General features: G+C 41.0%; 1 protein-coding gene across 1 annotated transcript; it reads right to left on the bottom strand.

Moving 5' to 3' along the window:
* Positions 1–3,226: 3,226 nt before the first annotated feature.
* Positions 3,227–10,117, bottom strand: LOC104545719 (echinoderm microtubule-associated protein-like 1; the record flags this gene model as incomplete). The annotated part of the gene is made up of 7 exons (XM_010190924.1): positions 3,227–3,648; positions 4,309–4,439; positions 7,796–7,891; positions 8,080–8,167; positions 8,299–8,396; positions 8,906–8,994; positions 10,050–10,117. Coding segments are annotated over 7 exons (696 nt in total), but the record flags the coding sequence as incomplete, so codon positions are not given.
* Positions 10,118–11,236: the final 1,119 nt, after the last annotated feature.

The raw sequence follows: 11,236 nt of genomic DNA, 5'->3' as shown, positions 1-11,236 counted from the left end.
TTTCCCTCAGGTTTCAGGTCCTCACCCCCATCTTTTGGGTTAGGAGATGCTGCAGTGCAGCCAGGAGTCCCTGCCTGTGATGGGAGATGATTTCTGCTTCTCCCAGATCTGTTCTTTCCCTGGTAATGACAGGGACATTTCCCTGCCATCTGTAGGATCTGCAGTCGAGGGATCCATCACCAGCCCCGCTGCCAGAGACGGGGGAGAAAACACAGCAGAAATGAGCAGAGCCTGGAGAAACCCCAAGCGCCGGGGTCTGTTTGCCCTTGCAAGCTCTTGTCACGTGGATAACTTCAAAGGGAAAGGACATCCTCCAATATTAATTCTTCTGAAGAACAAATTTCACATCAGAAATGTGACCTTGTCTTAATTAGAGCAGGAAAAAAATCCATTTTACCAAAATGATTTGCTTTGTGAGAGGATTTTTAAAAATCATTTGAAACGATAGGGTTTACTTGCTCTTTACTTTCTCCTACATTTATCTCCTTTCTTCACCTTTATTTTTTTTTTAATACAGGGGCTGATTTTTGTAGAGTTCATCTGTTGGAAGTTGTTAAAACCTGTTCAGTTTTAACCACCTGCCAAACCTAGGCACTACCGTAAGTATCTAAGTAAATCGTTTTTCAGGTAGTAATTCAAATGACAGAGAATTAAGTTGAAAAAGGCTGCAGTTTTGCTATAACACAAATCTGTGTCCTTCAGGAGTAAAAGAAATAGATGTAAAACTAAATCAGGAAAAGCCTTTACTTGAAAATGGGTGGCGATCCTAAAAACCGGATTGTGTCTCTGTTTGTTTTATAAACACGGAGAAAAGGGAGGAAGAAATCTTTTAAAGAATATCTGCTGGTTTGGGAGTAATTTAAGACTCAGAGAATAGATATTATCAACTTCAGGAGCTTTGAATATCCTGACACAGGAGTGTTACCTGAATACACACGCTCACAGTTTGGGACAAATACACCAGTTGTACTGTTGTGGGATCACAAAATCCCATACAACGAGAATAAAATCCCTACCCTAAAATATTTTAAAACCTAAGTATGTGACATATATGACAGGGCTGCCCAGAGCTCACAGCCCCAGTACACACACAGGAGGAGGAAGGGGCTGAAAACAGACTCAAAGTCATTCGTATTGGTACGTTCAAGTCCAAGAACGTGCAGGTGAGGGCTATGGTGGATGAGGGACTAAAACATGTGAAGTTCAGGAATATCCCCTTTTTTTCCCCCCTGCTTTTTCTTGTAAAGCAAAGAAGAGGACACTCCTGAGAAAGCAAATAAACACAAGATCCAAGGAACGGGGGTGGAAGTGGGGAGAGCTGAAGATTATGTGTAACAATGGTGAAATTGTGAGGAGTTTCCTGGGTGGGGAAAGAAGAATCCCTTTAACGGCCACCAAAGGGGTTTTTGGCTGAAGACGTCACCCACCCTTTGCCAATCCAGCGAATACGTTTATGGGGTTTGCACAGAGGAACAAAGACACATTTAACTGCAAAGGGTTGAAACAGAGCAGGGGCAGAGGCACAGATGGGATGGGGTTGCTGAAAATCCCCTTGGATCAGCAACCCTGGGGAGGAACTCCAGGATTCCTCATCTACCTCTTGTGAGGGGTAATATTTTTAAATGAAGAAGGTATCACAAATGCATTACTGCATCCCAAGGGGGAGAAGGATAAAAAGGGAACAAGCCACCATAATTTGCAGCTCCTGCTTTTGCTGTTGCAAGCAATGGCAAATCACCTGCAATTCTGAACGCAGAAAACCTGACAGCAGCCATCTGCAAAAGCAAAAACAACTAATAAATTAATAAGTATCATGGCATAACCAACCAAGTACCCAGACCAGATGAGCATTACGACCTCTGAGGATTGGGTTTTGCAGCTCAAACCCAGCTAAATCAGATGAGGAAACTGAGGAACAGGGATCACATCCCCAGTCGTGCTCACATGTGTAACCATGTACCCCAAAATCTAGGGTTTCTTCCCAAATATTTTCAGACACAGCTCTAATCCAGAAGCCATGCAGTCAAAGCCTGTCTCTTCTAGCAAGTGTTTCGTGTTGAGCAAAGCTGTTTTACTAAACAGGAAGAAGCCACTGGAAATTCACTTTAATACATGTTTATTGGTGTCCTGCACTTTCAGTGTAGGAGGTTGGAGATGTAATAAAAAAAGTTCCAAAATTTATTGATTCCATTTAATTTAAATCACTCTAAACAACCAGTGCTTTAGAGTTCAGAGAGTGAACGTTTACTGTCCGTTACAAGCAACGTTTTAATATTACCTCCTGCGAGCCCGCTCCGAACTCCTCTCTTTTAAAATTCTTCAGATACATTCCTCAAGGTAAACAGTACACTTGATCTGCGTCACAATCAACGTTGATAAGGCTTCCGAACCATTTTAGACCACCTCCACTATTACTGCGTTGCAAAACACAATCTTAGTTCATACTATAAATATCCATCCATGCACAAAACACAGGGGCCAGAAGTTACACATCAATATCTCATGTAGGCTTCGAGACTTCCTTTACCCTCTGCAGGTTCATGGTACACTTAAAAAGATCTCTTTTAGACTTGGTCTACTTGGTCTTAAAATACAAATATACAATATCCATAAGCATAAAAAAGTAAAGCCAGGTTGCCTTACCATTTGTTATGAACTGCTAAAATCTTATACATGTACAATATAGCATCATGCTGATTAATATACATATTAGTTAAATATATCGACCGATGAAGGGGGATGTGGCCAAGCTTTCTCGTCTTGATTTCAAAAAGAAATTGTTCATATACAAGTAAAAAGGTTTGTGATTTAAACTCATAGGGAATACCTGAACCACACCGACGTCTGTAAACCCTGCTGAGATATTCGGGTCAAAGCGGGGTGAAACCTCCCGGCTGGCTTGGGAGGGAACTCGGCTCCTCACGGGTGACACCGACGGGGATACAGATTTACCAGCGTTCACACTGGCAGGTCTAGAACACTGATGTTCGCATCTTAGAGCTCGGTTTTATACTTTTTGTATCTATTCGTCACCCTCCGCCAGAACGAATTCGGTACCTCGACACTGTCATAGATTTTTCTAAGTAGATATACAGTACAAAGTGTAGATAGTGAAACAAATAAGCACATATATACAGTCTTTGAAAGGCATTTTTGTGACCGTTTTAGCAGTGTTTAGAGAAAACATTTACGATAGATAGTCACATTCCGCTGCTACCACTGGATCGCAAACTGTCAAGCCACGTTTCGTATATTCAACTTGTACTGCATTGTATATCGGACACCAGAAAATGATCATTCTTAAGGTGTGACACAACGAAAACCAAATGAAATCACCAGACTGAGTAAGGTAACCAGCACAGGGCTTCATTTTCCTGAGGTTTGTCAGAATTTTTTTTAAACAAAAGAAATCACAGTGACCAGGCTAAACTGCAACCATACTGTTAAGTTTTAAATATACAGTTTATACAGAAGTTCTGTGCATGGTTGATTCAACTGCGTACGCTCATGCCGGTGGCTCCTCTAAATGACGCGCCACTGCATGATACTCGTGTCTTTTCCGCCCGTGGAGATGAGATGGGTGTCTTCGCAGAGAAAATCTACATTGGTTACGTGACTACTGTGGCCACCGTACACGTGGCTGGGAGCCTAGAAAACATAGCAGTGAGAAAATGAATTGTCATAAAGATGTGTAATTAAAATATAACATTCAAATGGCAACGGAACCAAGGCATCACGTCATTCTCTTAAAGTACTTTAATATTAAATTAAATTTAAAATGAAATTTAAAATCAAATTTTAAATTAAAATTGAAATTAAAATGGAAATTGAAGTTAAAATGGAAATTAAAATTGAAATTAAAATGGATATTAAAACTGAAACGAAAATGGAAATTAAAATTGAAATCGAAATTAAAATGGAATATAAAATGGAAAATAAAATTGAAATTAAAATTCAAATAGAAATGAAAATGGAAATTAAAAATAAAAATGAAAATGGAAATTCAAATAGAAATTAAAAATTGAAATTAAAATTCAAATAGAAATGAAAATGGAAATTAAAAATAGAAATTAAAATAAAATGAAAATGGAAATTAAAATTGAAATTAAAAATTGAAATTAAAATGAAAATGGAAATTAAAATTGAAATTGAAATTAAAATGTAATTAAATTTGAATTTAAAATTGAAATTAAAATTAAATTAATCTTAGGTAAGTCTCTAGTCCTGTCCTTATTTGTTTTAAATAGGAAAATAACACTCAATGTATTTGCCCGCGTTACAAGAGTAAGTTTTTTGGCAGCTCCTTACCCTAAACTGTGAACACGGATATGAGAAGAGATGCACTTTGCCAAAATCATCCCCTGTCGAGAGCAGCTTTCTCCCATGGGATCGACAGACAGCGTTGATATCTGTTCCATCGGAGCCTTCAGGCCATACACCTGCAACACAGAGGGACTAATTAAAGGCTTTTATCACGGCAATAAAAGGGACAGCTTAAGTTTTTGGTAAAATATTAATAAAGGATTCATTGTTTTAAAAAAACCAACGATGAAACTGTAAAACTAACTGCAGCTGAGCCAGTTTGTGCACTTCAGTACCAGCGAAAGCCCAGATCCCAATAGGAAATTGAGCACACAAACAAATACTTCATTTCCTCTAGTCAGCAAAGTGCTTTTCACTCTAAAAAAAAAGAATTCTGCTGAATTAAGATCTTGTGTCTGAGCCTAACGGGACTTTCACATGGTTATGTAGAAAAATAAGAGTTTATTTCCCTTCTGCTAATAAAATGAAACACAAGGTCTGGATTTGTGGACTGCCCTGACTCCTGATGTGTGTGGAAACGCATCGTATCAGGGTTTTTCTTTGAGACTCTGTGTTCTTGCAAAATTTATTCCAGTGCCTCCGTGTCAGTTTTTCCAAATACACAACCTGAACCCCCTTTGGTGACAAACGGGTCCGGTTTCGTTCCCAGCCTCTGCAGACACGGCAGGAGCCCGCTTCCTTCCCCTCACGTGAAGACCAACGCCATGCTTTATTCCTCCTCCTCTTCTCTACGATCCGTTCATTACCTCTCTCCTCCAGAACAAGACTGAGATGGATAATTATTGTCGTTAGACACCACTTTATCTGCTGGTCCAACAGGCAGACACCAGCCGCAGCGATTCCAGCTGGGACTGAAGCAGATCCTGATAAATGGGCAATTTATCCCCATTTTGCACAGCATCCCTTTTCATCACCCATCCCGCTGATATATCCGGGTATCGTCCCTGCAGCAGAGTCATGCTTTTGCTTCACGTTCAGTTTGGATGCAGGAGCTGATGTGGTTGTTCTGCGCAGATCTGCTCTCTCGCCTGTGTTTGTACACCCGGGCTCTGCTGTTTGAGTGTGTGACCTCCTCTTTGCCTCCTTTTTTCATGCCCTTCCTGTATTTCTCAAGACAACTCGCTGATCCTGCAGCTTCGTGCCACCCACAAATGATACATGTTGCTTTATCATCCATGCTATTAATAAATACATTCAAACATCACATTCAGTGTACAGTCTTCTAGTCAGTTCTGAGCCCAATCTCAGCTCTGCTTTGCTTGCAGTGTCAAGCTTTGCACAGCAGCTCAGATTTCTTCTGTTCCTTCACCTCAAATACTCATTTTCCCAAAACTGGGCATGTGATATGAACTGATGCCTTGGTCACATACCCAGCAGCACATGCAAGAGCACACAGATCAGTGTTTTAAAGTCATTAACATGTGTCTGCACCACTAAAATACGCTCCCTCGAACACACTTCCTCACATGCTGTTGATTTTGGGTTGAATCATCTCTAAGCATTTCCAGGCTGACTCATCCGTTCCCGTGCTCGAAGAGAGGTGTTCAACAGATCAACCTTCATCTTCCCCTTGCACTGGTTATGTTCATCTGCGAGTGCTATGCAGGATATTTGTGATTTTTATGTGGTTTTACCAGAGTGAGAAGGTATCTCTAATATTCAGTGAGCCAGCAGCTACTGAAGAATCAAGATACACGAAGCCTTGTGTCCTTGGATGATTCAACTGCTTCTCTAAGTCCAGTGGGGCAATCTTGGCAAGCATTTGATGACTGTTCATACCGGCTGCTCCAAGCCCCCAAAGCACTGAACAGCAGAGTGACTTCCACCGTTACTGCTCTGGTTTCCAATTTATAATTTATGAGCCTCTTCAATTGATTATTCTAGCCACTAACTTTGCACTTCATCCTCTCCATATGGGCTCTGGAGGTAGAGATGTGATTCTGCAGTTACTGCATTCACTCTTCTCCACTTTTCCAGTACTTTGCCTGTTCCTTGTGACATCCTGCAAATAAGTCCTGATGGTCTCGAGATGATGCTAACCACTTGTTTTTACAGATACTGCGTCCTGCTGCCATTCTTGTCTTTGGCTGGCAGGGTTTGTCCCCCTTGTACCATGTAAGGCACAACCACATCTCACCTCTTCTCCAACTCCAGATCTTCCCTATCAGGCTCTGGAGTTTTGCAGGTTCCCTCCCTAAAGTCCATTATTTTAATTTTGTTGCATTTTTCCTTCCCGCACTGAGGATCCCAACTCCCCAGAACCAAATCTGGAAGAAACTCCCCCATGTGCTCATCTATTTCCTATATCAGAAGAATTCTGAGAACTTGCAGGTTGGCCACTGTACAGCAATTCCCAAAGGAAACGGGAACAGTTAAATCTCACATCCTCAGCAATTCCTGTGATTCCTCTGATTTTGCCAGCTATTAAAAAATTCCATGCATTTCATCTTCCTGGAAGGATGGGCAATGTTATAACCCTGCCACCATTAATATTCTTTTCCCATCTATAATTATTATGCATTATCGTTGTAATCTAACTGCATAGCTATGAATCCTCAATATCCACGGCACCACGATCTCTCCTCGTGCACTGCATATCCCTTCTGAGTAACTTATGCCCTTTCACTTCAAAACTGCATTAATTTGATGGACATCCTCACACTCTATGACGTTACTAAAATGATAACTGTGACAGTCGTCCAAACTAGCAGCTACTTGTATTTATTCCTTGTCCTTTCTGGCTGCCTTCAGACACGTCACTGCATCTACTTGAAGCACAGGTGAAAATCGTCCTTGCTTGCCCCTCACACTAAACCAGCCTCTCCTCTGAACTTCTGCCGTGGCTTATCTTATTTTATCTTGAGGACTGGAGAATCTGAAGCTTCTCATCCTCAGTTCTGTACCCATCTGTCTCACTCTGCAGATGTACAAAGCTCCCAAGCACGCTGGGGAACGCAGCTCCTCCAAAAGCAGCAGAAGAGAAGTCCCATGGCAACAAACCATCCTGATTTTGTTCCGTTCTTCTTCTAATTTAATTGCTGTATGTTGTATCAAAATACATTATAACCACTTAATGATGGAGACCGTCACCCGTCTTGTGTTTGTGCAGTAACCAGTGCAAATGAAACTGGTTCTGGGAAGGGGGTTTGGCCCAGTAGCTGCCTAAATAAATGATAATTCCATCCAACTGGTGCTTTAAATTAAAAATGACGAGAAGCAGCTCTAGTGTGAGAGCAAGGGCAGCGTGCGACTTCTTCCTTGTCTCCCACTTATGTTGTAATTTAATATTTATACTTGAAGCTAGCAAGAATATTAAATCAGAGCCTTTCTGGATGGAAATAAGAGGACAGATTGCAATAAAAATGGCATGGCAGAAGTTCTGTGTTTTTCCCTGAAACACGAATAGTCCCGTTTGGGGAGGAAAAGCTGGCAACCCAAGTGTTTGTTACCAACAAGGACCAAAGATACCTACCAAAAACATGGAAACCCAAAGTACAGGTGTAAGTGGCCCATTCTATATCTCTGGTTGTTTCAACGCTCACAACTTGTTTACAAGCAGAGGGGATCCCTGCAAAAACAAACAAACAAAATACACGATAAGTTTTTTTCATTCTCAAATTATATAGATTTCTGATTGCAGCAGATGAATTAAAACATATGGCTTGTCTTGGCACTTATACGGTCTCATTTAGATTTTAAATCTGTGTTAGACCGCCTGAACTTTCCACAAAAGGCCTAAATATAATTCTTACTCACAGTACAAGATTTCGTAGTCTCCTGAATTAGACACGAGATATTGTGAGTTAACAGACCAATCCAGATGAGTAATGAAGCTGGAATGACCCTAAAAGAGAAAGATACTCTATTAACTGCACTAACACCAGCGTCCTGTGTGGAACTAATGTGCAGTAACAGTGCTACAAAACACACTGAAGTTGTTAATGCTGACCCAGAAGTAAAGCAGAGGTTACTTACCGAACACTTGCCAATTCTAGTGTATTTTCTTCCGTTTTCACTTACGCCATATATATAAATACAGTTGTCATGGGAACCTATTGCCAAGAAGTTTCCATCTACAAACACAAACGTGAGCTGTCATTACTCCTAGAAGAAAGCACTTGGACCGATTTTGAAAAGTTGGTTTCTCTCAGACAAGAGGAAGCGCTCTTAAAGGCTTTGATAGCGAAAAATAAAAAAAACCTATTAAATTCTAATTGTGTTTTTCAGTTGCATGTTGATGCATGTTTCAGGATTGCAAAACAGCAAGTTTACACAGCAAATATTACTGCTAGAGACACATGACACTTCTGGAAGCAGCCACGGCCCGTTTGGGGCTGAACTGATTGCAACAACATGCGCACTGAGGTCATATCTGGGTTTTTTTCTTCCCAGTAAAACCACATCGACCGTGTGGGAGGGAGGGAAAGAAAACCAGAGTTAAGACACTGCCCGTTCAGCGCTGCAATGTTTCATGGCATATTTATTTTAACCTTCAGTATGGCAAGTGGGGGATGATTTTAAAACGAAGCAACCCCAAATTTAATTTAAGAAGTCACTCTTTTTAAACTCAAGGCTCTCAAACCTGGTGAGTAACGCATCACAGACAGCTGCTCGTTCCCATCTGTGTGTACGGTGACCAAGTCCTTTGTTTCTGTGTCAAACACGAACCACCTGTTGTAAATACAGAGAGAGGCCAATAAATCGTTGCTCAAAGCATTTCCATCCACTCCAACCTTGACCAACTTTCCTTCTGTCAAAATAGCACAAGTTTTACACCAGCAAAAGAAAACCAGCAACTGCTGCTCCGTTTGGTTTCGTTTCACAGAAGGACAGTTTCTTTCCCAGGGTTTTTAACCAGAAAAACCATCAGACATTGACCCTGATACCAATCTTCAGATTCTAATCTGGTTTACTCTGTGTCACGCATCAGAATAAAGCGTTACATAGAGTGACCCCTTCTCCTTTAAGACTCCTCTATGCTACGCTGACATTTAAATTGCTGCCTACATTAAATCCTAGAGCAAAGGAAAACACAAGCAAGAATCACAACTGTTCTCCTTTGATATGAGGATTAGCTTTACGTATTAATTTGCTTTTAACTAATTTATTAATTTTTAAACAACATTAATTGCATTCATTTTAATGAACCAAAATTTAATTTGTGGAGAAGGGAGAAAGATAAAATCTCCATTCATTTCAATATTTGCATCAAATCATTAAAAGCAAAGTAAAGATTCCTCTCAGAGCTTCTCCTTTTAGTTTATTTAGTAAATATAATCTAGTAAATAAAGCCAACCCTTTGTGTAGGATTGATACACAACCCTAAATAATCTTGGCTCATATCCTATTCTGTATGTTCGCTGTTAAATGCAGCTGCTGTCAACAGGAGCAGCAAAGTCTGCCCTCAAGTGACATTAGAGGAGAGGACAGAGCTGTGGTGCAGGGACTCTGTCCTCTGTGACACACAACCAGGGGCTGCCACTGACCCCTAAGTGACCAGGGGCTCCCTCTGCCCTATAAAATGGAGATATTATCATTTAAACCAGTTTAAAATGGTCTTGTTTACGCCTTACGCTCTCCAGGCAGAACAAATCCCTTCGGATGCATTTTTACACCGTGTCTGGTGCAGCACAACATGCACCAAATTTCTGTTAAAGCCTCGAACGTGAACTTGGACGGGAGCTGGGAAAGCCATGAAGAGCTGGTGGGTGCCCAAGGCGTCTCACCTGCCGGTCAGCGTCCCCACGGCGACAACGGATGCTGACGGGTGAAAACCTGAGGACTGTGCTGGGTCCTAAAATGTTGCAGAAGGAAGAACACTGTTTTACCAGTCCAGGTGAGAACAAAACCACTGTTCAGTCATCCGTTATCTCAGGAACGGAGTAAGTCTCTGTGGTTGGTGTGCGGTTTTGGTTTTTTGGGGTTTTTTTTGTTGTTGTTTTTTTTTTAAATACAGATTTATGGGTAAAATAACCCATTTCTGACTGATTTAAATACTACCCAATAGATTTCCCCCCTACTCTATACAAGGCCACTGTTCTCTTCTCTTCACTATCGAGAAATAATTTGGCAAACTGATCTCTAAGGCCCCTTCCAACCTAAACCATTCTATGATTCTACGAAATTATTTTAACAGTAATGTTGTAGTCATGAGAAAATTCTGGCTGATTAAAGTAGGCATTTGTTTCAGCTGCACAATTAAAAGAACACTTTGACCTCTACAAAGTTAAAAAGGGAGCGGGATATGTGTGTACAGGTGCTTGGAAAGGTACGAGAAGAAGAGGCCAGAACTTTTCTTTTCTCTATGTCAAAATCATACAGGGGTAATCCAATGTCTTATGTGGTGTGATAGTGGGGATCCAGTCAAGGCGAGGGGCAGAGTAAAAGGTGACCATCTTATGCAAGCTGGTATGATTTCGCTTTGTTAAAAACGTATACATAGGCTGTGAAAATGTATGGGTGTCAGAGCACAATTAGAGGAGCTATCCTCCGTGTCTCCCCAGCGCTGCAATAAAGAAGTGCCTGCTTATCTGCAACTGCGTAGATAAGTTTTTCTCGATTGCGACCCTGTCAGCATTGGCAAAGGCAGCTTCTCAACAAATCCCAAACAAGTAAGAAAAATGACTTATTAAAAATAATGTCTTAATTCAGAGCTGACCTAAGAATTAAGCACCAAAGCTGCACTTTACCCACTGATAAGTCCCTTATCCCACACAGGTATTAATCACTTTGCAAGGAGGGTAAATCCTAACTTCTATGCACACCAGTGTCTTTCTCAGCACCGTCCAGTTGCAGCTTACTGGGAGATTAAGGGCATAAACTGGGTGTCTTGTGCTGATAGGCAATTTTAAAACATTTTACTTTGTATAGTATATTATCCTCCAGCGCTACAGGCATGGAGAGGAGTGGCTGG

This window comes from Mesitornis unicolor, unplaced genomic scaffold (assembly GCF_000695765.1).
Source record: "Mesitornis unicolor isolate BGI_N332 unplaced genomic scaffold, ASM69576v1 scaffold16598, whole genome shotgun sequence".
In the NCBI taxonomy this organism is placed as follows: Eukaryota; Metazoa; Chordata; class Aves; order Mesitornithiformes; family Mesitornithidae; genus Mesitornis; species Mesitornis unicolor.
The sequence above is the reverse complement of the archived record's forward strand: the minus strand, read 5'-3'. Positions and strand labels throughout refer to the sequence as shown.